The following is a 27,757-nucleotide window of genomic DNA, read 5'->3' on the forward strand; positions in this document are numbered from 1 at the left end:
TGCCCCCCACCAACATTTGGATGTGGCATAGCCCACCAGAGATGTGATTTTCTTAATGACAGGCAGGCACAGCTGTACTTTCCCCCAACAAGGGCTAGAAGCACCCCATCCCAGGGCCCGTCCAGGGCCAGTCAGAGGCACCGGGGACCAAGGGTTTTCTCTTGTAGTGCCGGGAGGCTCCTGCCAGCAGACAGGGACACTTAGAGAAGTCCTGTTCATACTAACATGGCAGAGGAGGGTCACACTGTTGCATCCTTGCACTTCCATTGGCCAAGAGCAGGGATGGTCACCAGGAGAGGCCCACCCTGCCATGAGGGTCTATCCCCTCATTTTTGACAAGAAATCCTCTTTTCACACCTGAGAGCCATGACCAACCCAGGAAGCCCATGGTGGCCAAGGTGGTCACAGGCTAGTCAGAGCGCACCCTCTCCTTGCGGGGACAGGTTTGCCCTCTGTGCAGCTCAGTTCCCCAGACCTCCGTCTCCCATCTGAGGCTGGAGAATGAAAACATGCTGGCTGCTGTCCCCACCTCACCTAGCAGAGCTGCTCAGGACTCCAGAACCTTCCCTCCTTTGAGCCCTCAGCACCAGCCCACAGAGACGGAAGAATGGGTGAGGGGTGGGGAAGATACCCCCAACATCGTTTCAGGCACTAGCTTTGGAGTTTCTGGGTATGAATCTTTGCTCTCATGACCTGGGGCATGTGACCCCCCCCCTCACAGCGTCCACCCCCTGTAGCTGTGGTGACGTCAGGCTGCTCAAGGTCTCTGCAGGATGCCTGTGCCCAGACTCCTGGATGTGGGTATGGCCCTGACTCTGACCTCTGCCTCCTGCCCCCAAAATCTGCCAGAGCCACCCCATGCCCAGCTTTCTTGCAACTTTTCCTTCTGACCTTCCAGCGTGATGCTTTATTCTCTCTTCAACTCACATCCAGCTGGAAGCAGAGTCGATTTCTCATTGCAAGCCAGGCATCCAGGCCCTTGTTAGAACCCAGAGGTCACTGCCTGCACCCCAAAGAACTTGGTACAACTGGATCCATCCATGTAGGGGAGGCCACAGCCCGCAGAGCTCCTCTCTCCCCTGTGGCCATGGCCCACCCTGTTCTCTGGGAACCAGCAGTCCTGCTCTGACACTTTACTTCTTCAAACCTGTTTCCTCCTCTCTAGAATGAGGGTGGTTCTCCAGACAGACACCATGGGGAAAGGCGGTGGGCCCAGTGGCTAGTACTGCAACGGAGCTGAGAGCCCTGCTTCTTCCAGCTGGGGCCTCAGGGGCAAAGGAAAACACGAGACAGAGAGTTGAGGCTTTATTCAGGAAAAGCTCTGGAGGGGAGGTGGGTCTCCTGGGTCTTCTTGGAGCCAAGGGCATTAGAAGCCAATGACTACGGGCATCTGAGCCCCCTCAGAGTCCCCAGAGGGAGGAGCGGGAGCGGCATTGGAGTCCCCAGAGGGGGGCGCAGGAGCGGCATCAGAGTCCTCGGAGGGGGGAGCAGGGGCTGCATCTGAGTCCCCAGAGGGGGGAGCGGGGGCTGCATCTGAGTCCCCAGAGGGGGGAGCGGGGGCTGCATCTGAGTCCCCGGAGGGGGGAGCAGGGGCTGCATCTGAGTCCCCAGAGGGGGGAGCGGGGGCTGCATCTGAATCCCCGGAGGGGGGAGCAGGAGGGGCATTGGAGTCCCCAGAGGGGGGAGCAGGGGCTGCATCCGAATCCCCGGAGGGGGGAGCGGGAGCGGCCTCATCTCCGGTCACAGTGGGCAGTGCCTGGTAGGTCACGGCCCAATAGCGCAGGTAATCAGTCCTCAGGTGCTGCTTCAGGGAGTTGTGGTCCATCTTCTTGGTGATCTCCAGGTAGTTGCCACTCTCCACGGTGTAGGGATCCCAGTGGATGGGGACAGCCGAATGTCCCATGTTGGGGTCCCTGCAGAGAGGAAAAGTCTGGGTGGGGGCTGGGGGCTCACATGAGGCTGGACACCTGTGTCCCTAGCCCACCTGGCCCTGGTTTACCTGCACAGTCCTCCCCCATCTATGTGGACCCTTACGATCGCAGCACCTCACTGTATGGTGCCTGGACACTGGCTGGGTAGAGCCCCAAGAGGTGCTGGCTCAGGCCTCGGGCAGTAGTTCTATCCTCATATACAGACAGACTGCCGCACCGAGGCTTGGGGAGGCTCAGTGTAAGTGAGGGAACAGGGCCTGCAACCCAGGCCTGCAGGGCAAGGTGGCAGGGGCCCTAGGCTCAGCCTCACCGCTGCCTTACCCGGTTCTGGCAAAGTTGGTCCAGTAGGCGATCATAGCCTTGGAGACAGTCCTGTCTTGGGGCCGGTAGCCCAGGGGGGTGGCGAAGGGCTTGCCAAAGACATACTGGATGTCATCTGCGTGGTCAGCCCCCACCCATTTGGGGTAGATGGGCATCCGAGAAGGGTGGGAGAACAGGTAGGTGTAGGTTTTGGCACTCCTGGGGAAGGAAGGGGACAGCACCCAAATTGGCCAGGCGCTCACCTGGGGCCACCAGCACAGGGGCGGGCCCCAGAGGGAGCCGAGGTGGCAGCAGGGAGGGGTCTGGAGGATTCCTGACACCTGGGAAGGGAGAGCCGTGGGCCAAACCACAGATTCAGGGCTTCTATGATTTCAGTTGTGTTTATAATTCACCTCCGTAAAACACACTGAGGCAGCTTCCTCCTGCAATTCAGTATCAAGAAAGATCTTTCTTTGCTCTGCTAATTTATTTGTCTCTTAATTTAATTGAACAAGGTACATACCCTCAGATGTCTCTCCCTTTTTGCCTTGACTGAGGGGAAGCTCAGAGCTACATTTATGGCTTAGTTGCCACGAAGCCTTCGCTCTAGATTCTAGGTATGATATTGTCTTCCTCATTGTTAAGCATTCCTAACTTTCTAAAATTTTGCTGGCTATTATTATATGGAGACTTTTAATGTGGTCCCAATCATAAGTTATTTTGAAAGTTGGCCATGTTGAAACCCACAACAGAGACTATCATCATCCATTGTTCTTTCCTTCTACACAGTGTGAGGGGTGGAAGGTTGATTCAAGAACTTTTCAATGGGAAGGACCATGGGATGAGGGGGCACACACAGTCCTGGGCTGGGCAGAGGATCATGGGAGGGTCTTGCAGAGCCCCCTGAGGCTGGGAGGTAAGTAGGGGCCGTCTCAGGTCTTGCCTTGTCAGGCCTAGGCAAGGCAGGTGGTGCAGGCATGGGTGGGGACCCGAGCCCAGCTTTCCCAGGCCTCAGGCCTCACCGACACCTGAGAGCCACCCTCCCAGGAGCCTTCACGGTGCAGGTGCACCATCCCAGGTGGGCCTCCCCAGGGAGCCTTCCTGCCCAGGTCCTCACTTGGCATTGGCTCTGTGTCGGGCCAGAGCAGTCTCGGTAGGCACCAGGAAGAGGATGTCGGTCTCAAAGTCCACCACAGTCTTCTTCTTGGTCTCCTGTGTTGCGTCGAGGGCCCAGGGCTTGGTGTAGACGTCAAAAGTGGAGTTGGCGCCCCTGAGCCCCTTGATCATGGTGAGCCCTCTGACCAGCTTGTAGAAGTCCTCACTGCAGGGACCAGGCCAGCACTGGACCTTCCACCCAGCACTGGTGGGAGAGTATGTGCCGCCGCCCCCACCCACCCACCCAGCAGAGGGCCATAGCCACCCTCCCCCCCATGGTGCTGACCTCCTGGGCCGAGGCCTCTCTCCACCGCCCCTGGGCTCTGAGCCCTGAGCCCCACACCTGCTGCTTACTCGGTGACCTCCTGTTTGTTCTTGTTGATGGCCGGCATGTCAATGCTGGCAAAGATGTGGCCATCCATGTTGTTGGTGCCCGCTATGTAGTCGATGTCGGCCGTGTTGGCATACAGGTTGATGGGCTCATCAGGGATGAAGTCTCCGTCCACGACAGGGATAAAGCCCAGATAGTGCAACATGGGATCTGAGTGGGAGAGCAGTAGGCTGTGACATCCGGGGTCCCCACTGCTCCTCCCCTCAGCCTCTGGAGCAGGGCTTGGAGCCATCCTGCCATCCCAACAAGGCTGCAGGGGAGCCCTCTTGCCTCCTCTGATCTAGACCAAACTTGCTGGGCCTAAGCACTACTGATGTTTAGGGCAGGATAATTCTGTTGTGGGGGCTGTCCAGGGCACAGCAGGTTGTGTAGCAGCACCCCTCAGCCCACGGGGTACCTGTAGCACCCCCTCTGCAGCTGTAACAGTCAAAACTGTCTCCAGACTCTGCCACATGTGCCCTGGAGCAAAGCCACCCAGGCTGAGAACCACCGGTCTAGAGGCCAAGCCTGTCCTCCCTCCAGCCTCTCTTCTCAGTGAGCCTAAATCAGGGAGAAGGAAGACCTGGAAGTATTGAGAGGACCCAGAGAGAAAGAGGCACCCCCTCTTAGGGCTGGGTTCTGGGGTGTTCACCAGAAACCATGTGAGGTCCACATTGCCCTCCAGACCCCCTAAACTGGCCCTGAAAGGACCATAGAACTGCCCCAGAAGGGAGTCATTGGCCTGTATGAGGCCCAGCCCAGCTGGCTTCCCTTTCCAGTTCACACCAGAGGAAATGACTGGTTTGCGTTTGCGGCAACGTGTTTGCTTTGCTTCTGCTTTGCTTAGCGCTTATGGTTGAATTTGCATCAGGTAGAGAAGCAAGTGATGGGGCCTCTTAGCATCAAAAGGGTGAGCAAGAGCAGATCCCAGCCTGCTGGACTGATGAGGTCCCCAGCATCCTGAGGGGCAGAGGAGCAGAGCTGGGGGGGCCAGATGCTCCCGAGGGTGCTCAGTGGGTGAGTGTGCAATGCGTGAGTGGCAGCAAGAACGAATGACTGTCTAGGACAAAGGCTCTTGGTCTGGGGTTCATGGATCTCCCTCAAATTGCACACAGGTGACCCCAAATGTGTGCTTTGTCAGGGGCCAGGGCCCACTCATTCTTCAGCTTCTCACGGGGGTTGTGACCCACCAAGGATAAGAAGAAAGAATGGCCCCCGTCCTTACAGCTGGAGCCACTGAGCCTGCAAGGGCGGTGGCGGCAGCAAGTTGCCTGGGGACGCCGGCCATCTGGTGACAGGGCCAGCCTCAGACCCGCAGTTCCTCTCTTTTCCTGGAGCTTGGCCTCCCCTGACCCGGAGCCCCCGGGGGCCCCCGAGGCCCCTCCCAGCAGTCTCCACTCACACTCCATGCCTGCCAGGGGCATCTTATAGGCCAGCGTCAGGGCACGGGGGTCAGTAACCTTCAGACACTTGGCCATCCTGGCGGTGTCATCCAACGGGCAGCCCACCTTCTCAGCAATCTGGAGTGGGAGGTAGGCAGGTAGGTGAGGACAGGTGCTCCGGGCAGAGGGTGATGGAGTCCAGGACAGCGTGGGAAGGAGAGAGGCCCCTGCCCTGCCCACTGCAGCTCCTCCTTACCCTTTTGGCCCAGAAGAGGGGGTTCCTCTGGATGACCCAGGGGCACAGGGCCACGCCACTCTGGCTGATGGCTCTCCGGATGAGGCCCTTGTTGTAGGGAGAGAGGGTCTGCAACACACAGAGGTTCTGTCACCAAGGCTCCGCACCCCCTGCCCACACACCAGCTCCCGCCCCTTTTGACCCTGCCCCATTGGCCCCCTCCCACATCCCTGGGGACCCCAGACCTGCAGAGAAACGCTGGCACCTCCAGCTGATTCCCCAAAGAGAGTGATGTTGTTGGGATCCCCACCAAAGGCTGCGATGTTCCTCTTCACCCAAGCGATGGCCATGTGCTGATCCCGAAGGCCATAGTTACCTGGGGGCAGGATGGGGGATGGGCCTTCATCGGGGACCCTTGGCCGAGGCTAGGGCTGCCAGGGCCTGGCCCACGCGAAGTACACCATCTGCATGGGTGTGGAGTGTGTCCTTGGCTGCGTGGAGACCCTGGCTGAGCCCCAGGATGTGGAATGATGGGTCCACTGGAGGCTGGAGCAGGTGTGGGGCTCAGTCTGGGGATGGGGCTGGGGAAGCAGGAGGGCCAGCCTGCTCCCTTCTCTCCCTCCCTGCCACAGTCCTTGTCTGGCTGCCTGTCCTGCGGCTTGTGTTACCGCCTCGATGTCTTATGTTCTGTTCCTTTCACTGGGCCCCCTGAACCTGCTCCCCAGGGCTTCTGGGTCCCAGTCTGTCTGTCTGGCAGCCTCTGTTCTTTCACAACGGCTGCCAAGGGGCCCCTGCATCTCGCAGCGCATCTCCAGCACCCCCAGCTCTGTAAATAGGATCCTGCGCCTTTTCAGGGGACTTGTCAGGAGCTGTTCCAGTGGGATGGGAGTGGAGGCGCATCCTCACTGGGCTCGGAGCTCACTTGCCTCCCCTCCCCGGCGGCCAGAGCACCCAGCTCACCTGGCAGGTTGGCGTCCCCAGTGCTGAGGAAGCCCAGGGGGCCAACACGGTAGTTGAAGGTGACCACGATGACGTTGCCCCGCGTGGCGATCTCCTCCCCATCATACAGGTAGTTGCTGAGAAAGTTGGCCCCGTGGCCAGCCCCCATGAGAAAGGCGCCTCCATAGATCCAGATCATGACGGGCAGGTCCCGGGAGACTGAGGCAGAGCGGACAGGCCCCGTGACCCCAGATGCTCCCCTCAGGTGCCCCTCCACACGCACCCTGCATTGATCTCGGGTTATCTGGGCTCTGGAGTCCCCAAAGGGCAGGGCTGCCTGGGGGCGCCCTGCAGGTGTGGGGAGGGCGAACCCACCTTCCTTCTTGCCCTGGGGGACCCAGATGTTGAGGTAGAGGCAGTCCTCCTCCCCGTAGGTGTTGTCCTGGGTAATGGTGGCCTGCAGGCACCGCCTCTTGAAGTCCTTGGCCTTCAGGGTTCCTGTGGGTGTGGCCAGGGCCAGTGTGAGGACAGCAGCCACCCCTCAGGGTTCCCCAGGCATGGGACTTCACCAGCACCTGCCCGCTCCCACCTTGCCAGCCAGGGTGTCGCTGAGGGTTCTCCAGGGCCTTGGGCGGGGCAGCGAAGGGGATGCCCTTGAAGATGTCGACATAGTCACCAAAGAGGCTGAGCTTCTTGTTGACGCCTTCCACGAAGCCTCCTTCCGTGTACACTGCGCCCAGCTGGGGGTAAAGGCCGAGGCTCAGGCGGGCTTGGGCAGGTCCCCAGAACGGGGTGGAGGGTAAGCTGGGCAGGCCCCAGGGTGCCCAGAGGCTCCCCCGACACCGCTTCAAAGGTGAGCCAATCTGCCTCCGAGACCGAGGGCTCTGCCACTTGCCCACGTTACTGGAGAAGCAGCGTACTGCCTTGGTCCCAGTCCGTGAGGGTGTCCTGCTCCCTGATTGCTGGAGGAAGCTGGGTCAACCAGCGTATTCCCACTCCAGGAAGCCTTCCAAGTAGTCCAGGAGAGGGGGTGTGGAGTTTCCGATCCCAGTTGTGGCTGCCTAGCTGTGACCACAAGGCCCGGTTTCTCTAAGATGGGCAGCAGCAATGCTTCCCTCGTGGCCTGTCTGCTCCCTCTGTGTACCCCCTGCCACCCCAGTGTCCAGCTGGCTTGGAGTCGGTGGTCTGGTGCCAGGTCCTCACAGTCCTTGCACTCATGCCAAGACCCCTGCCCCCTGGGCCACCAGAACCACTGCTGTGTCTCCAGCCCTGGCACGGAGCTGGCCCCATACGGAACAACACATCCACCCTTCACCAGGGTCCTGGGGGCTGATGATCATCTGCCCATTGTCCCACAAGGGCACTGAGGCTGTCCCACTCAAAGTCACCCGATGGGAGAGCTACCTGACCTCAGAGCCCGGCTCTCATCTCCTAGGGCTGCCTCCCCATCTGTCTGGTCCCGTAGCAGGTGTCTGCTTCTCGGCTCTTCCCGGGGGTGGGGCAAGGGCAGGGCAGCCCCGCCCCCCCAGGCCCAGCTGGGGTCCCAGCACCCTGTAAGGTCCAGTCTAATAGGGGAGTGGGCAGGCTGGAAGCAGAGAGGAAGCCAGAGCAACCCCTGCCAGGTGCCTCAGGGGTGAGGCCGGGGGCCCAGGGGCAGGTGCAGGTCTGTTCCCCCCACCCCCACCCCGTCTCTCATCTCAGGATGAGCAGCCTTGTTGCAGGCCTCCAGGAATCTTTCTGACGGGCTTCGGGCTGCTGGGCTGGGGCAGCAGGCCAGGTCAGTGCCTGGGGACTGGGAAGTTGCCTCTCAGAATTGAGATCGGCCTGAGGGCCCTGGGTGAGGGGCAAGGTGTGGGAGGGTGCCACTGGCTCCTGGGGCAGCAGGGGGCAATCCTGGTCCTTTCTGCCTTCAGGGAAGACCCCGGGAGACAGTGACCCCCTCTTGGGGGCAGCAGGGGCCCAAGGTCAGCACCGGAACCTCCAGGACCAAGGGGCAGGTGCCAGGCAGCTGGGACTGAGACGGCAGGATGAAGGTGAGCAGCATGCGGGTCATGTGTCTGCAAGGGTTTCAACCCCGAAGCACCTTCCCTGCCTTGTTCCTCATACAGGGCAGATGGCAAATAGGCCCCAGGGGGCCTCTTGACTCTCACCCTGGAGGGACCTGGCTACTAGCAAGCAGGTAGGGAACTCCCTTTTGGGGGGGGGGGGGCATTGGGAGCCAGACTGAGGTTGGACTAGACTGGAGTTCCAGGCTTGTCAGCCACTGGTGGCTGTGTGAGGTTGGGCAAGGTGCTCCTCTGCTCTGGACCCATCTCCCCTTCTGTAAAAAGGGGACAACGTTGACACCTCTGGGGAGGAAGGAGCCAGAGGGCTGCTGTGGGTCAGGTTCCCAGACTTAGCAAAGAAAAATTCAGGACTCTCAGTTACATGTGAATTTCACATAGATTGACCTTTATAAAAAAAAAAGGCATATCTCAAATTTTGCTTGGGACATACCTGCATCAAAAACTTTTGTGGCTTATATGATATTCAGATTTAATTAAATTCTGTATTTTATCTGGCAGGCCATCATCAGGTGAATGAGCATATACACACAGCACGAAGTGCCTGGGAAGTGCTGTTTTGATCACTGGGGTGTCTCTCAGGCTGACTCTTCCTACCAGTGACCCTGCACAGCTTCTGTCCACTGTGCCCTGTCCTGATTCCAGATCTTGCTTAGTGAGAGGAGAGAGGCGCCCCTGCCCTCTGCTGGGTCCTCGCTTACCTTTGCTGTGCTCGCTAGTGCCCAGTAGCAGGTGAGCCCCAAGACGACCAGCTCTAGGCGCCCCATGGCGTGTGCCCAGCCCGAGTGTGGCCTTCCCTCTGACCCACAGGTTATTTATGGGGCTGGAGCTGGCTGGAATCCGAGTTGGCAGCTGCCCACAGAGGGCCCCGTTTCCCTCCTCCTATTTCTGCCCCTTCCTCCAGCCTGGCCACTCTCCAGGTAGTGTATCTGGGGCCAGGAGACAGCTGCTGTTTCCAGCTGGCCTCAGACTGGGCCAAGGTCACACAGTGGGTCACGCGTGCGCATGTACATGTGCGCGCACACACACACACGCATAAGCACAGGTGCAGGGACAGTCGATCTTTCCCAGGGCTGGCTGTCCCCTGATGCCCTGGTGCCACAGCACACCTGTGCAGGTTACTGCCTACCTGGGAGCAGAGGCAGATGGCATGAGGCAGAAGGCTGTCCTGGCTGGGTGAGCAGCGCACTGCATTCTGGCTCACTGATATACAGGGACTCGGTTCCACCCTCAGAGAGACGGGCGTGCTTGACTCTGTGGCCCACCTACCACCTATCCCCAGCTCAACAGAGGATTTGTGGGGGACCAGGCATGTGATTTCTGGGGCACAGATGGCTGTGTGGCTGACCCTGTTCCCAAGGGCCCACAGGGTGTACAGTGTTAACTAGGTGTGGGGACCCATAGCAGCACAGGCGTTCTTGCCCTTGGGGTGTGCGGGGAACTCACGCTCAGTATGACAAGTCCTGGAATGGGAAGACAGGAGGCTCAGGTGGACAAGGGAGAGGGGGAGTGGGGCTCCAGCCCAGTCCCGAGGGCTTCCTCAAGGAAAAGGAAAAGCCGCGCTTCCTGGCCAGAGGTGGGCCAAGCAAAGATCCTGGGGCAAAGCCAAGCAGAGACAGAGACTGACCAACAGACCAGGGATGGGACAGAGACCAAGACAGAGTCAGAGAGAGTGGGAGGGAGAGAAGACCAAGCAGAGAAGTAGGGGGAAAGCAAAAGTGGCCACCACTGTATCCTGGGGCTGTGCAGGACTGTGGTAACAGAGGTTATTAGACAAGGCAGGCTACCAAGGATAAGGCCTGTGATCGTGCCTCTGAGGTTGGCTGCTCCTGGGCTCACCGCCGACACTTATGCTCCATAGCTCAACCATTTCCAGAGAGGGGGCACGCTCGGGAGCCAGGGGACGGCCAGAGCCCTGTTGGGCCAATGGCCCCTCAGATGGGCCCCGGCAGGCCCTCTGCTGCCCCAGAGCCAGCACTTCTGATGCAGGCGATGGCTCCACTTCTATCATGCCTACTGCCGCCACCAAGCCTACCTATTAGTCTAAATCTTTGGGGACACAGAGTACACAAGAGGCTGGAGAAAGCAGGGGGCAGGTAGGGAGGGGTGGGCAGCTGCTGGTGGGAGGGAGGAGTCAGGAAGCCAGGAGGGGCTATGCAGGCCACGCTGGGGCTCCAGTATGAGGACAGGTGGGGAGAGGCTGCTGCCCCAGCCAAGGACAGGGGTTTGTGAACCCATGTCTTCTGTCCATTGCTCCAATTCTGAGAACCTGTTCTATAGGAAGTTATTCTGAGCATGGGAGGAGGGGACCTCTCCTGGTCCGCAGCAGGGAGCAGGCTATCAGGGACGGTCAGCCTGGCCAGCTTCCTCTCTACATGCAGGTGCCTGGAACTAGCCACTGCAGGCCAACTGTGAGCCACCAAGCCTCTGATCCATCCTCCGAGGCTCCCCAGGAGCCTGCACAGTGGGCTGGGGCTTTCCTGAGGCAGCTGACTTTAGAATCAATGTGACCTAGGGACTTATCATGTCACACTAGGTGCCCAGTGTGCTGGCTGAGGAAAGGGGTGACTGGGCTCATCTCTGGCTCAGGTTGCTCCGCAGGACTGTGGAACAGTTGCCCCATGGTGTGGGTGGGAGGGCAGGTTCAGTCCTACCAGAACTCTGCACTGCCACAGGTTTCACGTCAGGCAGCTGAGAAGCAACAGGGACCGTGTCCCTGCAAGCCTCTCAAGAACACATCTGGCACAGCAAGGGATGAGGTCGAGGCTACAGGACCCCCTGGGACGTGATATCTGGGGTACTCGAAGCTGCTCTTACCCGACCTGCAAGAGGAAACTCCCCTCTGGCTCCAAAACCCTCACTGAGCCACTGAGACTCCTTGAGAAAGTATATTTGATAAGGACAACTGGGCCCCGGATGAATGGGATGCAAACCCAAGGACAGTCTTCGCCCATCTGTGACCACGGACCAGCTTCCTCACTGGTCACCAGCCATCACTGCCATCAGTCATAAGCTCCAAAGCAAGACTGACACCTCCCCTGGTCACATCATCTCCACCTCCAGCTTTTGTTGTTTTCAGCCACAGAGAGGTGCTATGCACCGGCCCAGCCTGCTAGACAATGGGCTGGTTCATGGCTGCCAGTCCTTTGGGGATCTCCCCAAGCACTAGGGGCCCGAGGGCAGCCCCAAGCAGCAGATGTCACAGGCAGGAGCAGGGTCAGCTGCACCCAGTGCCAAGACCCCAGCTTTCCTCTGGGGGTGCTCCTAGGGCTGTTCTGGTTACCGTGGGCAGCACTGGGGAGCCACGGCTTGTCCTGGCTCCATCACCAGTCTTGCATGATCAAGGAGGCCCAGCCATGGGGGCAGGGCTGTGTCACACGTAGTCCAGAATCTCTGTCTCCATCTCATTGTCACTGCCATCAGATGGCTTGAAATCCTCCTCCTCCTCTTCATCGTCCTCCTCGTCTTCCCCGGACTCATACGTCAGCTGCTCTTTCTCTCTGTCGGCCTTGGCCGGGCTGGAGAAGAGAGCTGGGGCCAGGAGACAAGGCCATGTGTGTCCCAGCACAGACTTCCTGCGTGGCCCCCAGATCCCCAGCTACTGCAGGTCTGAGCCCCAGAGAGGTGCCAGACAGCCCAGCCCTGTGACCAGCCATCAGGTTGCTGGAGGCCTACCTACAGCTCTGGGTGTCTGGGCTCAAGCCCCAGAGAAGCTGCCTCGGGAAGTACAGAGGCCTGGGGCACCTGGCACTCCACTGTTTAACAAGCACTTCAGGGAGATACTGAAGCCAACAGCTTGGAAAACCACTTCCTTGAGGAGGCTGGACGGCTTCCTGGGTCCAAGGGACCCCGAGAATGCACAGGACATGTTGGGTAAGTGCTTTTTTCTGGAGGGAGGGTCCAGAGCCTCAAACAAACTCTCAGATGGGGCCCTGTACCCTCCTCTCGCCAGCTCTGCGGAGTATGGAGGGGTCTGGGGAAGCCATGAGAGGGGCCCTCTTGCTCACTACCCCCATCCCCCGCCTCATCAGGCCCAAAGCCTAGCAAGGGCTCCCTTTCCTCACAGCCCTCACCACCAGCCAGTTGCCAGGGCTGCCTGGTCCTGGGAAAGGGGCCGGCAGTGTGGGGGTGACAGGGAGACTGAACATGCTCACAAGCAGCAGGAAGAGGCTGGGTGGTGCCAGGACACAAAGTGGTGGCTCCCGGCAGAGCCAGCCCAGCTCCAGCCCTGCCCCAGGGCCTGTCTCCTGCCAGAGGGCCCAGGGCCGAGCACCATGACTCCCACCCAGGCAGAGGCAGGCAGCCTGGAGATCTGGCTCCTGGGGGGGATGATTCTTGGGTGCAGTTTCTCGGGGAGCAAGTCCTGTAGGGATACTTGGTATGTCCCCAGAGTGGGGCCTCCCCTCACCCGAGCGGCTCTCACCAGGCCTCTTGGAGCGGATGATCTGCCGAATCATGAGGGACATGGTGTCTCGCAGCTCGTCACTGGTCTTGGGAAGGCACCATCCATCTCGCTCCGTGCAGCGGCTCTCCGCCCCATCATTGCGGTGGATGATCCTCTGCAACCTGGGCGCCAGGACACGGAGTTTCTGGGAGGGTTTCCATCCGCGCTCCAGCAGAGGTGGTACAGCGCTCAGAGGATCAGCACTCGGCTGGCCACACAGGGGGCCGAGCCCAGCACCGAAGAAAAGCTGTGGACGCCGGACCCTCCCTGCTGGGGTCCTGCCCCAGTGTGGCCCCTGCCCTTGGGCCGCACACAATGTGGGCTGTGGCCACGCACACTTCCCTGCGGGCACCGCGGCTCTCACCTAACTCGAGCCGTGTCTAAGTGCTCCTGCTCTTCCCATCCCAGCACTCCTCGCCCCTTCTTTAAACATTACTAAGAGTTGGCTGAGAGGCTGCTGGGGCTCCAGTGGCCGGGAGGCTCAGGACTGTGACCTGAGCAGGCGGAGGAAGAAGACCATAGGTCTCTGCCCAGTGCAGTGGCTTGGAGGTGTGGCCCGTGCAAACCCTGGAAACTGCTCCTGGGGGCCATCAGACTGATGGAGGGGTGCCCAGCAACCGCCGCCCCAGGCAGGGAGCCCCACTGACACTAATGCAGGGGAAGAACTGCAGGGAAGGCTTTGGTCCCCAGCCCCACCCGGGCCCCTCAGGGCCCCTCACTACGTACTCTTCCACGTTCAAGTCACACAACTGGTAGAACATCTGCCGATAGGGCGGCAAGGCCCCCTCCCGGAAGACGTAGACTGAGTCCTGGGGAGAGAACAGGAGGATGGGACAGTGAGCTGGAGCTCAGAGCTCTCCCCAGATGGTCTGCACCGGGCAGGCCTGGCTCTCCTCCACCTCACCCCGGGTTCGGGGGTGTGGACAGGCCAGAGGCCAGGAGCAGGTGTGCAGAGGCTCTGACGCGCCCCCCACCCTGCAGCCACGAGCTATGTGGCCAGCACGTGTTACAGTGTGGGCTCATGCCAGCTCTGCAGTCTGCCCTCATTCCTCACCACCTCCTACCAACAGGTTCTGCTCTGTGGCCCTGCAGGCCGCCCGCTGAGAAGCAGGGCTGACCAACTGTCCATTTTCTAAAGGTAGGGATGGTGAGAGTGAGAGTGCTTAAGGGGGAGGACAGCCACTGAGGCGATGCTGTGGCTGCCCCCATGAGAAGAGAATGCTGACAGCACCGGTCTTTGTGCCCCCGTGCCCCCCTGCATGAGGCAGTGAAGCCAGGGCTGGGGGGCGCAGCTGGCAGCTCCCCGCCCCACCCACGGCAGGGGCCCGGTGGTCTGCCGTGGCTCTACACGCACATGAGCACCCCATCTGGCCCATCTGGGTGGTGGCCACAGCCTCGTATAAGGCAGCCACGTACAGCTGCCAGTGTCACATTTCCCTCTGACACTTGCTACCACCTCTTTACCCAGATGGTCGTCAATGCCCCGAAAACGCTCCTAGAGGCTGGGAGTCATGCAATGGTCCTGATGGGCAAAGGTGACTCTCAAAGTCCTGCCCACTGGCCCAGACCCAGGACTCTGGGAGTGTGTATGTGCCCGCCCTGCACAACGGAGGGGCCTCCTCTCCACTGTCCCCCAGACCTCCAACTGGGTGGGCGGCCACCTTTCTCAGGGGCTTAGGGGGTGCCCACCTTGAGCTTGTACTTGTTGGAGTTGGATTTCCGTGAGCTGGCTGTCCCCGATGGGCCCAGGCCCTGCTTCAGGTCCTGCATGGTGACAACCTGGGGGGCTGCAAGGGACAGCACCAGTACTTTGGAATACGGCAGGATGTTCCCCATCCCCCTCCCCAAGGTGCTGGCCTGTGCACCCTGGAGCGGCCCCTGGGAAGCCCCATTCCATCCTACCCCACCCCACCTCACCCCACCACACCCCACCAACCCAACACCCATCTCCCTTGGTGTCTCTATGAGGGCAAATCAGCCTCAATCTGCGAGGCAAGCAGAGGCACTCACGCATCTTTTTGACAGTGATGGGAAGGCTGTAGTTGTATGTGCTGCGCTTCGCCTTGACAGGCATGTCACTCGGGGCATAACCTGCAGATAAGGAAATGGGTGCAGAGCCCCATCTGGCAAACAGAACTGGCTTTGCACTGGGGGTACACCAGGGTTGCTGGGGCTGGCTCCTGAGAGAGGGTCACTGTGCCCCCAGGTGCCAGCAGTCACCATTCCGCACCCCCCCACCCTCCCACCCACAGGACTGCGTGCTGCTGCTCCATGTGCGGCAGCTCACTGAGGGCCCGGGGACAGGACACTGACTAGGTGCCTGGCCCCCACCACAGGAACTATAATAATGCAGAATAACAGAGGGGACGGAGGGGATGAGTACCGAGCCAGAGGGCGAAGGGTGGAGCTAGGACACAAGCTGGGAGCCTCATTTCTACGCTATTCTGCATACATCTCACCAGGGGAGAAAGACTTCTACCGTCACCAAGATACATTTTTATTACGAAGGCAATGCCAGCAAAAGAAAGATATTGAGAGAGAGAAATTCAGAAAGCCAAGATCTTAGTAATTTTTTACCATATTTCATTCCACAACGGATTCGGAAATCAAGGACTTGATAAATCTTGGCGCCTGGGTTTTTTCGGGGATCGTACCCGTATCGGATCCACAGGCTCCTCCAGGGACCTGTGATCTGGAGACGAAGGTGGGCGTGTGAAGTGGGGCCAAGGTCCATCCCTGGCTTCTTCAGAGATGCATATTGGGTGAGGGTGGTGGTGGTGGTGGCAGCCAAACACCCCAAGAGATGGCAACACAGCTCTGGAACCCCACCTCAGCTCTGCCGTAGGGCAGGTCACTTGGCCTTTCTGAGCCTTGGTCTTCTTGCTGGGGGTGAGAGAAACCCCCTTTCCTATCACTTCTGTGAGGACTACATGAGATGATGCCCCGGGAGCCTTTAGCACAGGAAGTACCCGGTGTTACTGCCATCCCAATGGGGGGACACACTGTCCCCAACCAGTCCTCCTGAAGTGCTTCTATCTAGAAAGCCAAGGCTGAAAGACAGACAGCGGCTCTCTGAAGGCTAGGGTCAGAGTACAGGAAGGATGAGCTTCCCTTGTGCCCCACCTGTCATCACTGTCATGGTCACATCTCAGGCTTGCCTCCCCAGGGCACCATGTGGGGATCTTTGGCAGGTAGGATGCCTTCCTCCAGCACCTTTGGGAACCTCAGTAATGACACCTCATCTCCAGGCCCTCCTGGACTGGGCCCAAGGTGGATCTGCCCCTCCCACCCTCACACCCACTCAGCCCAGGTAGAATGAGCCTAGCCTGGTGACTCCGTGGTTGGGCCTGCGCTCTGCAGCCAAACAGGCTGGGGTCCCAAATGGCTCTGTCCATGCTGGCTAGAGGACCCTGGCACAGAGTCTCTATGTGCCTCTCTGAGCCTTGGCTCTGCTTGAGGTAAGAAGGGAATCCTGCTTGTCACCCTCGGGGAGGGAAACAGGATATAACAGGTCCACAGCACTTAACCCAGTGCTTGGTCCTTAGAACGTTCTCAATAAAAGATCATTTAAAAATGTATAATCTCGTTACTTAAGAGTTATGTGATTACTCTCTACGCCTAAAATCATCCCAGTATGGCTAGTGTTACGGAGGAGGCTGTGGAGGGCCAAGGACAGGCCTATGCTCCTGCCATAGCTCAGAGAGATCACATCAGCCATCAGGGCGGCCCTGGAGGGTGCCAAGGTGAGAGGCTGGGCAGGCACTCACCATGTAATAGGCCACGAAGGGCAGCAAGACCTTGAGCTTGTCAGGATGGACGCTGATGTTGGCCTTGACGGCGTTTCGTGACCAGATGGGCCGGATTTCGAACAGCTGTCGGGGGGGGGGGGGGGGGGGTTGTCAAGGCAGAGACTGAGACGAGCACCAGCTGCTTCCTGCCCATCTGGCCCCCAGCAGACCTTTGGGGAGAGGAACTGGTGGAGATCAGCAGCTGACCCGGCAAGGAGTGGCCTCTGGGAAATGCTGTGCCCAATCACTTTCCCTACCCTCAGAAGGGGACTGCACGCCTGGCATGGATCAGCTGTGGCTGCCCGGCCTAGGCGTCCTGAGATGACCATGAAGGACATGGTCTCTGTCCTCACGAAACTCACAGGACAGTGGGGAGGCAGACAACCAAAGGAGCCACAGCAGGGCCAAGAGGGGGATGTGCCAGAGTTCTGGGACCTTGAGCCCCAAACTCAAGGGTGGAACCTCAACTGGGATGTCATGAAGGATGAAAAGGATGGCCTGGCCCAAAGGAGGCGTGCAGAAGGCGAGGGTGGCTGGAGGGTAGGGGGCCAGGGCAGGAAGGGCTCCAGCCAGGCAGAAGACTGGGCTGGATCCAGAGGACAAGTAGGGTCCCCTATGTCTCCCCTCCAGTGTCCAGCAACTGCTGGAAACCAGTAAGGTGTCCACACGTCTTTTAAGAAATATGCCCCCATACCACAAGGGAAGAGTCAATTTCACAAGGGCAGAGGAGAGCTTCAGTCAGCTGCAGTGTGGCCTCACTGAGAACCTGCCATCCATGCCTGTGGAGGCATTAGTAACAGAGGCCACTGCAGGCTCCTCCCAGGACCTGCCAGCTGGGGGGCAGTGTAAGGCCACTCCTGTCCACTCCAGCACTAGCAGGGACGAAGCATCAGGTTGCATACAGTATGTGCTCCATCTGGTTTCTTACCACCAGTGATAGAGAAATGAAGGCTTCCTGAACCCCAAAGCTCCACTGTGAAGTCACGAGCAGACAATGCACTGACTGCTTACCACCCCCTAAGGGACCTTTCAAGAATTCTAAGAAGTATTTTCAACCCTGGGAATGTAGGGCTTATATTGACGTGGCTTTGAGATGTGACATCTGGAGAGGAGACGTTCCCATATGCTGATGAACCAGTTTTTTTTGTTTTTTTTTTTAATCTAGTCACACACACAGAGAGAGAGAGAGAGGCAGAGACACAGGCAGAGGGAGAAGCAGGCTCCATGCACCGGGAGCCCGACGTGGGATTTGATCCCGGGTCTCCAGGATCGTGCCCTGGGCCAAAGGTAGACGCCAAACCACTGCGCCACCCAGGGATCCCTGATGAACCAGTTTTAAAGTCAGTACAGCCAATAGCAAAAGGAGGGAAGGGACCCAGGTGGGCAAACAGGAGGTGGTCAGTGAGGAGGTGGGCCCCAAGCTCACCTTTCTCAAATCCTCCTCCACCTTCTGGTCAATGGGGTTGGTGGAAATCCTCCTCCATGTTTGGACAGCAGCCTCCAGTGGCTGCGTGGGCACCTCGTCCTCCTCAAAGTTGACAAAGATGGCATTGTGGGGGCGCCGGGCCCTGCTCAGGCCAATCAGGTTCTCTCCCGAGACGGGGGGGTTGTTGTAGCCTTCCCTGAGACAGAGAGAGCTGGTGTGGGCTGCAGCACTGGGAAGACCCCAGGCCGGACCAGGCAGGGAGCCTACCACGTGATGATGCCGGCAGCACACATGTAGGGGCCCCTCCCTGGAACCTGGGTCAGGGGTTAGGGAAGACTCTCAGCACCTGTGTTCTCAGGCTGATGGCCACGCAGGACCAGGGACAGCGACTGCCAAGGACAGCTTGGGGAGGCCAAAAGGGGTGAGGCTGCTGGTCTGAGAAGTGTACACACAGCGCCATATAGCCTGTGGAAACTGAAAACTGTGCAAGTGCCCACCAGGCAGGAATGGTGAGCTCAGGATGGTGTGGCCACACAGAACCCACTTCATCAGCTGGCAGGCAATACCTATGTTTGCTGACTTTCACGACTCACTCACTAAACCTTCAAAACAATCCTATAAGAAGGGAATCAATTTCCTATGAAGTAAACCAACAGCAGCTAGATACCTACCTTGAGTCAGAGCTCATGAGGACAGAGCTGGAACTCCAGGGCCCTGAGAACCCCATCCTACCACCTCTGACAGAGCATGTCTGACCCAGAAACATCTCGACAACAGCTAGGTGAAGGAATGAGGGATATTACGAGCAGTACAGAGGGCAAAGTGAGGGTTAAGCACCAGCTATGCACAGGCCCCTCTCTTTTGGCACCAGGCTGAGATGCTAAGGTGGCTACCTTATTCCTGTGGGATGGTAGAGGAGCTGGGGGTGCTCAGGTCATGATCCTGGGGTCCTAGGATCAAGCCCCACATCAGGCTCCCTGTTTAGCAGGGAATCTGCTTCTCCCTCTCCCTTGACCCCCCCTCCCCCACTTGTGCATGCCCTTTCTCTCTCTCTAATCAATAAATATATATATATATATTTTAAAAGGTGGGATGTCAGGGATGCCTGGGTGGCTCAGCGGCTGAGTGTCTGCCTTCGGCTCAGGATGTGATCCTGGAGTTTTGGGATCGAGTCCTGCATCAGCCTCCTACATGAGCCTGCTTCTCTGCCTGTGTTTCTGCCTCTGAGTCACTCATGAATAAATAAATAAAATCTTAAAAAAAAAAAAAAAAGTGGGATGTCAGAAATGTCAAGCCCATACTAAAACAGAGAGAAGAGTCTCAAGAAGCCTTACAACCCATTGTGAGCCTTAATGATTATCACCACACAGCCAATTTCATTTCATCCATACCCTACTCCAAACCTACAAAATTATTTTGAAATATATTGTTTCACTTATTTTTTTTAATTAATTTATTTATTTATGACAGTCACAGAGAGCGAGAGAGAGAGAGGCAGAGACACAGGCAGAGGGAGAAGCAGGCTCCATGCACCGGAAGCCCGATGTGGGATTCGATCCCAGGTCGCCAGGATTGTGCCCTGGGCCAAAGGCAGGCGCCAAACTGCTGTGCCACCCAGGGATCTCTGTTTCACTTATTTTTAATTAAGACTTTTAAAAAGACTTATTTATTTATTTTGGGGGGGGGGGTGATGGCAGAGAGAGAGGGAGACAGAGTCTTAAGCAGACTCTACCCTGAGCAAGGAGCCTGACCTGGGGCTTGATCTCATGACGCTGAGATCATGATTCTAGCCAAAGTCAAGAGTTGGACGCTTAACCAAATGAGCCACCCAGCCCCCCCCCCCCCCCAGGTGATTATTACCTTTTAAAATAGTTTCATTTCTACCTTAATTTTCAACATGAGTATAAACCACCTGCATACTTATAAAACACAAAGTGATTTTTTACTTTGGGAAATAAAATGAATAAGAAGGGAGCGAGCCTGTGCCTTTTTTATACAGTGACTCCATTAGAAACCACCCTGAACAGGTGTACTACTGCCCTGTCTTCAAAGACATCCCCCAAGACCCTGGACACCCCTAAGAGGGAAGGCCTCAGTGACTGACTCCAGCCCAGGTAGTCCACTGGGGCCTGTCACCATGGGGAAATGGCTCCTTGGCTGCCTCGCCAGCTGCCCTACTAACTCCCTCAAGGAGGAAGGACCCCCTTCAGGCCAGGCTCCCAGGCCGCCCTCTGCCCACAGTCCTGTAGGAGGCTCAACGTCCTGAACCCTAGAGGGGGTGTTTCATCAGCAAGTGCTGACCGCGGGTCGTGGAGCCCGGCATCAGCAGAGAACAGACGAGGTCCAGCAAGGCTGCAGTCTGGCCTCCCCGCCAGCCCTGGCAGATCCAGGAAGGCCAGCAGAGCTGAAAAATCAATAGTGGCCCTGGGAGAAAAGGCAGGTTGTTTCCATTTGCTAGAAAATCAATAAGCCACATGGGGAGGGGAACAAGGTGTGTGGTCCAAGGATAGGTGGCCTTCCTCCCTTGTCCCCCCCCCAGAGGCTTGGGAGCAGTTGCCTCCCAGCCCCACGGGACAGTGGTGGGATTCAGCTGCTCCAGCCCCTGCCAGGACCCAGAGTGCGGAGGGTCTGGTTTCCTCTGCATATTTTCGTGTCTGTTTTCTGGCTATGAGGGCAAATGCTTCGTGTCTGTTTCTGGCCATGAGGGAAATAATCAAAGCATTTCAGAAATATGTAAATTGTCTGTCCTCCACCAACCTGAGACTCCTGTGCCAAGTACCACACATGCAGAAAACCCTGCCACCCTGCATGGAGGGCTTCGGCTGGGGGCGGTGGGGCCTGACCTGCTCTGTTCCTATAGTCTGTCACGTTCTGCCCCTCAAACCACCACTAGCTCCTGTGGTCAGGAAGGGTCAGGTGCTGTCCCTGGCCCTGGCAAGAGCACACAGGCTCGTGGGAGAACCTGAGTCCTTCCCCGTGGAAGGCACGCAGACCGCTTTCTTGAGGACGCACTGGGAAGCGGGGGGCCGAGGCAGGTGTGGCAAGTGGCAGACAGATGTCCATCACTGAAGCTTGTACCACAGCTGGGCCTCCACGGAGCCACTCTCCTACTTCGGGCTGTGTTTGGGAACCTCCGTGTTTTTTAAAGGGGACAATACACCTTCTCCATAGAATCAAATCTAAGCCCTTCACCTCAGTCTGAGACCCTTAGCCCCACCACTCTCCTGGACTCCCTCTGCAAGCACTCCTCAGCTGGTGCCAGTCCCCTGATCTAGAACGTTCTCCCCGGATCTTTACCTGCCCAGCTCTGTCATCATTCAGGTCTATTTCAAACAGAGACCTCACCCCATTCACTGCCCCTTATGACCCGCACCCCTTTTGTCTCCTCTAAGACACACACCTGACCACAGGCCCATCGCTCATTCACGGTTCACTCATGCGCCATTCAGCACCCCACCCAGCCTAGTGTGGTCCAGGTCTGTTCTCTGCTGATGCCGGGCTCCATGACCCATGGTCAGCACTTGCTGATGAAAACATTTAGTGAGGAAAGAGAACATTCTCATCCTCTCGCCCCTCCACAGATAACTGCTCTGGGCCCTATCTTCCAGATTTTTCTAGGTTTCTATTGTCATGCCACAATTTATTTTCATACCACAAAAGGTGCTGCCTTTTCATAGAGCAGGGTACCCTGGGCAAGTGCCACATTGGTCCACGAGCCCGCTCTCTCAGACACTATATGGTGTTCCCCAGCAGAGAGGGGCTGTAAATTCATCAGCCACATCCCTATTAATGGACTGATGACTTCATTCTATCAATGAACACTCACTGCTCTAAGTATTTCAAGGTACATGCTTTTGGGCGTAGGTCTCTCAAGTCTTAAGGTGACATCCTATTACCCTCTCCGTGGCCTGGGACCTCTGAGCAAGATCTCTGGGTTGGGGCACAGGTATCAGTTACGCCACCTCAGAGGTGTTGGAGCCATAGGCCTGCAAAGCCAGCAGTGCTGAGGGCCTGATTCGGGAGTGGCAGAGCTGAGCCCTGGACCCAGGAGCTCTAACCACAGAGCCCTTGCTCTGAGTCTTGATGCTGCAGCAGCAGGGGGACTGGAGGGGCTTACCGGTGCTGTGTCTCTGGTCGGTAGAAATAGTCCACTGGGGTATCCAGCCGGGAGAAGATGGGCGGGGGGATGTAGAGCGGCAGCTCTTGGTGGAAGAAACTCTCCTTCTCAGGCTTGAGCATGAGCACTCTGTCATACATCGACATGTGCCTGCCATTGGCCTCTGTGTGCACAGCCAAGTACTGGAAGTCGGACATCCCTGGAAAGAGAGGCAGCCAGACGGTGGACACCCTATTACACCTTCCCAGGAAACAGCAGCTGCTACATATCAACACCCACATGTTCTCGGGGTGCCAAGACAGCTGGGCAGTGGGCACTTCTGGGCAATGGGGGTGGGAGCCGAAAAGGCACCTTCGAAATACTTCCATGCACTTGACTCCATGTGCTTGGGCATCTCCTAGAGGGGCGGGGGGCAGTGCAGTGTGCAAAAGTCTGCTCTAGGTTGGTGCTTCTTGAAATATAGAGCACACACGATTTACCTGGGACATAGCTAAAGACCCTGGGATGCTGTGCCTCAGACAAGCTCCCAGGTCGGGCGGGTGCTGCTGGTGCACTGAGCAGTGGGGTGCCGGCTCAAGCAGACAGATGGAAAATGCATCACTGGGAGACTTCCCCCCCAGGAGGAGAGGCAGCCCTCTTTCTGTTGGGGGGGGGGGATACCATGTTCCACCAGAATGACTGACATTCAGCATGCACAGTGTGGGGTCCCTGGTCCTGGTTTCATTTCTTTCCACTTTCCAGCCCTTCTTCCTTGCCCATCTGTGTTCTCTGCAGGTTCTCTCTCAGAACAGCAGCAGGCACTGTGCATCCCTAAGGCTCGCTAGTAACCTGCCAAGTGCCTCCTGTGTGCATGAGCCGGTCCCTTAACACCATCCCCCTGACTCCCACCCTTCAAAAGGGCCTAAGAAACCCAGGGCCCCACACTACAGACAAGTGCCCAAGGCTGAGGGAAGCCGAGCCCCTGCCGCTGCCCTTTCGTTCCTTCTTACTGCCTGCCCCACTCAACCCCTTACGGCCTCCTCACTGGGGTTCCCTACGGGTAGCAAACTGACTGGGGACCTCAGGGAAGACACCAGTTGGCTAAGACTTCAAAGAAACAGGAGTTCCCAAGAGGCTGAGTGATCTGGGAAGGCTGCAGAGGAAAAGCAGGACCAGTACCAGCCAAGACTTAGTGGAGGTTCCAAAACGCTGAGGGTCAAAAACCAAAGGCCTGCTAAGCAGTTGTATTTGGCCCCCACATAATGGACTCAGAGACTTAGGGATTCCTTAGGGATGTGGAAGATGAGGCAGCAGTGAGCCCACAGTCCGCTGAGAACTGCTGCACGGAGGGAGGAACGTGTGCCTCTTGGGCCTGCGCTGCCCCACTCTGCTCCTACCTTGCCCCTCACTCCTGGGCACAGACTGGCCCCCTTCCCTGTGGATGACCCACAGAGCACCTGCAGGAATGTGGACGCAGGCCCTGACATAATCCAACGCAGTAAGTTGCAGTTACCTTGAAACTTGTAAACAGTGGAGATGATGCCAAGAATCTCAATGTCAAATGTGACCTCCGGCTGGGCCTCAAGCCCCAACACTTCCCTTTGCCGCTTGGTCTTCCTCCTGATCCGGAACAGCAGGCTGCTGGTACTGAAGCGGTTGGCACACACAGGGTGGCAGTAAGGGTCCTTGGGCCGGAAGTAGAGCTCCAGCCTCTTGGTGGGGTCTGCATAGATCTGTGGCATGGCCAACGAAGACAGTGAAGCAGTGACCAGCTAAGCAGCTGGTAGGGGGCTGCTCCCCTCTCAGCAAAAGCCTAATGGTGACCTGGCTGCTAAGGAAAGGGCCAGGAGGCTTATGGTTCATTCTGAGCTTTTAATTCTCAAGAGACCCATTTTTTTTTTTGAACCTGAGTATCTTAGTGTTTACCTAGCAAAGAAAATAAGGATAGTCTCTACCTTCTAATAGGCTGGAGACACTAACTGCCAACTAAGTAAAGCCTCCCCCCACCTCCCACCTCCTCCCTGTGCCTGTTCAGTGCCGGGAATCATGAGCCTCCTCTGGCAACAATCCATGACAGTCTTTTCAACCCCAGGTTTACCATGGAGGGGACTGAGGCTGGCAGGGGTGGGTGGCTTGTCTTGACTTCCTACTCTAGGAACTCCTGCCCCAAAGGGTCTTGCTATTCAGTCTCACAGGGAAATGTTTCCAGGTCCAAAGGAAATTAATTAGTAGCAAGCACTAAGACTCTGACAGGTTGTCACTTATCCTTTCCAAAGCTTGATTCTTTCTCCTTAAAATGGAGATACGACTAGTACCTACTCACAGGATTGTTACAATGACTAAACGAATCACTGAATTGTTGGATATGTAACACGCTTAGTCTGGTGTCTAACTCGCGATGAACATGCTACATGGGTCACCCACCCACGAGTGCTTGCCCTGAACAGGCCAGGAGGGACCCTGTAAGTGTTGGCTGTGTGTGTATGAAAGCTTCAACGATGCTCACTGGGCCAAGAGCATCTGCCTTCTAGCTTGCTGGCTCCCAACTCTAAGGACACAGCCTGGCCTTTAGTAGGTGCTCAGAAAACATGGAGGGTAAGAAGGTTAAAAGAAGCCTCAACCTTCAGGATTCCCTTCTCATGAAACACATTATCTAGGAGACCATGAGGCTGGGAATAATCCCAGATGCGGGCCTGGCAGAGGAAGTGCACAAGCAGCATGAACAGAATGAATCAATGACCAGTCTCTTCCAAAGGGCTCACATTGTAGCCGGATACAAATACCCCTGGGGTCAGTGAGAGCAAGGGTCCTGTCAATGCCACGGTAAAATGAGTAAGTCAGGGTAAAAGAACCAAATGTGGCTGACTGGGCCTCTGTGGCTTCCTGTGTTCAATGACAGGTTTTCAATATTCATTAAGGATGAGAAAGCAACAGGTAAAAGAGTTCAGCTTTCAAAGGGGAGACATGCGTGAGTTCAAATCCCTACTATACTGTCTGACCCAACTTTGCCTACCTGAGTCTTCATCTGAAAAATAGGAATAATGGTACCTAACTCATTAGACTGTCGTGAGGATTCAGTCGTGCACCTGACAAATATTTTTGGAAGAAGGTACTATCGTGGATGTTAGGACTACAGAAGCGAATGAGACAAGGTCCTGCTCTCATGGAGTTTACAGTCTCAGAGCCAAATGGCCAAGATACGATAAACATGTTAAAACATAATTTCAGGCTGGAAGTAACAGGTCAGGGTGTCTCGATGGCTCAGCTGGTTAAGCACCTGCCTTCAGCTCAGGTCAAGATCCCAGGGTCCTGGGATGAGCGCTGCCTCAGGCTCCATGTTTGGCTGGGAGTCTGCTTCTCCTTCTCTCTTGGCCCCTCCACCCCCATCCCCACTCGTGCTTAGGCATGCTGCTCTAATAAACAAAATCTTTACAAGAGAGGGGTGGGGGGAGGGTGGGATTAACAGGTCCAGGAGCCAGATGCGAACTACTAGAAGCCACTTCAATTACAGCAGTTAGAGAAGGACTCTCTACAGAAGAGACATTTCAAGCTCTGGCGCATGAAAATCACTTCCCCCCCGCCTTGCACGAGGTAAGAATTCATCCCAGCTCCCCCATTTTTCCAGAGACCTTGAACAAACTGCCTCAGTTACCTGGGTAAAATGCAGACAACGTCACTTGCTACCCAGCAGGGTTCTTTTTTTTTAATTTTTATCTACCTATGATAGTCACAGAGAGAGAGAGAGAGAGAGGCAGGCAGAGACACAGGCAGAGGGAGAAGCAGGCTCCATGCACCGGGAGCCCGACGTGGGATTCGATCCCGGGTCTCCAGGATCGCGCCCTGGGCCAAAGGCAGGCGCCAAACCGCTGCGCCACCCAGGGATCCCACCCAGCAGGGTTCTAATGAGGATGATATATAAGTAAAGCACCTGGAATTGCGACTGTTACTGAAGACGTCATTGGTCATCACCACCTTTATTTTTTTTAAGATTTTATTTATTTGACAAAGAGAGCAGAAGCAGGGAGAGGGGCAGAGGGAGAGGGAGAAGCAGACTCCCCGCTGAGCAGAGAGCCCGCCTCGGTCTACTCTGTGAAGGAGGGAGGGGCAGCCCAGCAGGTCGCGGGGGCTGCAGCCGAGCTGCACTCCCCGGATCCCGGAGAAGAGGATGGAAAGGACGCCCCGCCCCAGGTCTCCACTACAGCCCATTCCCCGCGTTCGCCCGGCAGGCGGTCCTCCCGGCCCCGCCCACCGGCGCCCCAGCGACCGCCCCCAGCTCCGTTGCCAAGGAAACTGCACTTCCCCCGGGTGGCCCCCCCGTCCCCCCCCCCCCCCGCCGAGGTCTCGAGACGCCGTCTACCCCGCGGTCCCGGCCGCTCCTCACCCGGGAGACGCCCTCCTCGCCGCCCAGAGTCCGCAGCATCTTGGGCACGTCGCGCACCACGCCGGGGTACTCCACGCACACCATGCGCTGCTCGCGCCGCAGGTCCACGGGCACCGCGACCCCCGGCCCCGCGTCGGCGGCCGCCGCAGCCACCGTCGCCGCCATCCCTGCCCCTGTGGCCCGACCCGCCGCGGCCCGGCCCTGCGCGTGCTCCTAGGGGCCTCGCCGCAATGGTTCCGCGAGAGAATCGTTCCGGGCGCCCCGGCTGCCCGCGTGTCTCTGTATCCCTGGGCTCCTCGAGACTCGAGGCCCCTGGAAGCGTAGACCCGCGGGCAGGCCCCCAAGTTGCGGGGTGAAGGGCCACCTGGGCCTCAATTTTGGATTTAAAAAGAATGAAGATAGCCCGAGGGGCGGGGCAAGGGCATGTCGCTCCTAGCAACCCGCGGACCAGCTCTCGACTTCAGCCAATGGAAGCCCGTCCCGGGACAGCCGGCTTCCACCCTTTCTCGCCAGCTCAGACACGTCAGCCAATGAGGAAGCAGGACTGGGAAGAGACCCGCCCCCCGGGGCTCCTTCCAATGACGGCTCGGGGGCGGGCCCGAGACACACTTCCGGCGTGGGAGCGTCCCGGCGCTGAGCGGGTTTCCGGCGGGTCTGCGGAGGGCTGTGGCGGCCTCGCGCCCGCGGCTCCGGGAAGGGCTCTCCGCTGCTTCCCGCTGCTCCCCGCGCGGAGGCCGAGTGGAGTCGGGTCTGGAGACGCAGGCGTGAGGAGACTGCGCTCCGAAGGCTCGCCGCCCCTGCACGCACGCAGCACCCCGGCGCTCCCCGGACCTCGGAAAGGGCGGACCGTTATTAAGCGCCTGCTGTGTGCTGGGCACAACCGGGCCCTTAACCGGACGGAGCTGTGGGGAGCAAAGTGGGGGCTGAGGGGCCGGACGGGTCACAGGCCGGACGGAGCCGAGATCCGAGCCTGCCCAGCGGGTGGGCTCCCCCCGGGCGCGGGGCTGAGCCCTGGAAGGGTCTCGTACCTGGAGCGGCTGAGCTCAGCTGTGCGGGGGGAGGACGGGCTGCTGCGTGAGGAATGGGGGGGAGCTGGAGGGCGGGGGGTCAGGGGGCCCCTGGGGGACTGGGGAGGCGGGGGGCGGGGGGACCTGGCGGCCCAGGGTGCTGAGGGCCCAGGTGGCTGGGGGTTGGGGGGTAAGGGGCCAGGGGGCCGGAGGCCAGGGGTCGGGGGTGCTGGTGGGGAG

The 27,757-nt window shown here is 58.0% G+C and overlaps 2 protein-coding genes across 2 annotated transcripts; both read right to left on the reverse strand.

The window, feature by feature from the left end:
• Positions 1 to 1,292: 1,292 nt before the first annotated feature.
• CEL (carboxyl ester lipase) lies at positions 1,293 to 9,347 on the reverse strand. Its single transcript, XM_026009577.2, has 11 exons — positions 9,077 to 9,347; positions 6,902 to 7,052; positions 6,688 to 6,810; positions 6,334 to 6,531; positions 5,619 to 5,749; positions 5,395 to 5,502; positions 5,159 to 5,276; positions 3,741 to 3,927; positions 3,349 to 3,552; positions 2,253 to 2,450; positions 1,293 to 1,913 (listed from the first exon to the last, which is right to left on the reverse strand). Exons 1-11 carry the CDS (start codon positions 9,140 to 9,142, stop codon positions 1,367 to 1,369), a joined length of 2,031 nt encoding a protein of 676 aa, XP_025865362.2. The 5' UTR covers positions 9,143 to 9,347; the 3' UTR covers positions 1,293 to 1,366.
• A 1,900-nt stretch (positions 9,348 to 11,247) lies between these two features.
• Positions 11,248 to 26,845, reverse strand: GTF3C5 (general transcription factor IIIC subunit 5). Its single transcript, XM_072748265.1, has 11 exons — positions 26,511 to 26,845; positions 23,643 to 23,862; positions 22,151 to 22,349; positions 18,034 to 18,229; positions 16,587 to 16,691; positions 15,397 to 15,511; positions 14,830 to 14,910; positions 14,509 to 14,606; positions 13,546 to 13,628; positions 12,799 to 12,941; positions 11,248 to 11,906 (listed from the first exon to the last, which is right to left on the reverse strand). The coding sequence occupies exons 1-11, from the start codon at positions 26,673 to 26,675 to the stop codon at positions 11,749 to 11,751; spliced, it is 1,563 nt and encodes a 520-aa protein (XP_072604366.1). The 5' UTR covers positions 26,676 to 26,845; the 3' UTR covers positions 11,248 to 11,748.
• Positions 26,846 to 27,757: the final 912 nt, after the last annotated feature.

The sequence above is a fragment of the Vulpes vulpes genome, chromosome 2 (assembly GCF_048418805.1).
Source record: "Vulpes vulpes isolate BD-2025 chromosome 2, VulVul3, whole genome shotgun sequence".
NCBI lineage: Eukaryota > Metazoa > Chordata > Mammalia > Carnivora > Canidae > Vulpes > Vulpes vulpes.

Coding starts and splice junctions, on each gene's coding strand:
- CEL (XM_026009577.2), bottom strand. CDS start 9,142: ATGGGGCGCCTAGAGCTGGTCGTCTTGGGGCTCACCTGCTACTGGGCA. Junction 5,503..5,618: donor GTGCCAGCGTTTCTCTGCAG/GTCTGGGGTCCC, acceptor TGTGTGTTGCAG/ACCCTCTCTCCCTACAACAA. Junction 3,928..5,158: donor GCCCCTGGCAGGCATGGAGT/GTGAGTGGAGAC, acceptor TCTCCCACTCAG/ATCCCATGTTGCACTATCTG.
- GTF3C5 (XM_072748265.1), bottom strand. CDS start 26,675: ATGGCGGCGACGGTGGCTGCGGCGGCCGCCGACGCGGGGCCGGGGGTC. Junction 23,863..26,510: donor GCGAGGAGGGCGTCTCCCGG/GTGAGGAGCGGC, acceptor GCCATGCCACAG/ATCTATGCAGACCCCACCAA. Junction 14,607..14,829: donor CATCACTGTCAAAAAGATGC/GTGAGTGCCTCT, acceptor TGTCCCTTGCAG/CCCCCCAGGTTGTCACCATG.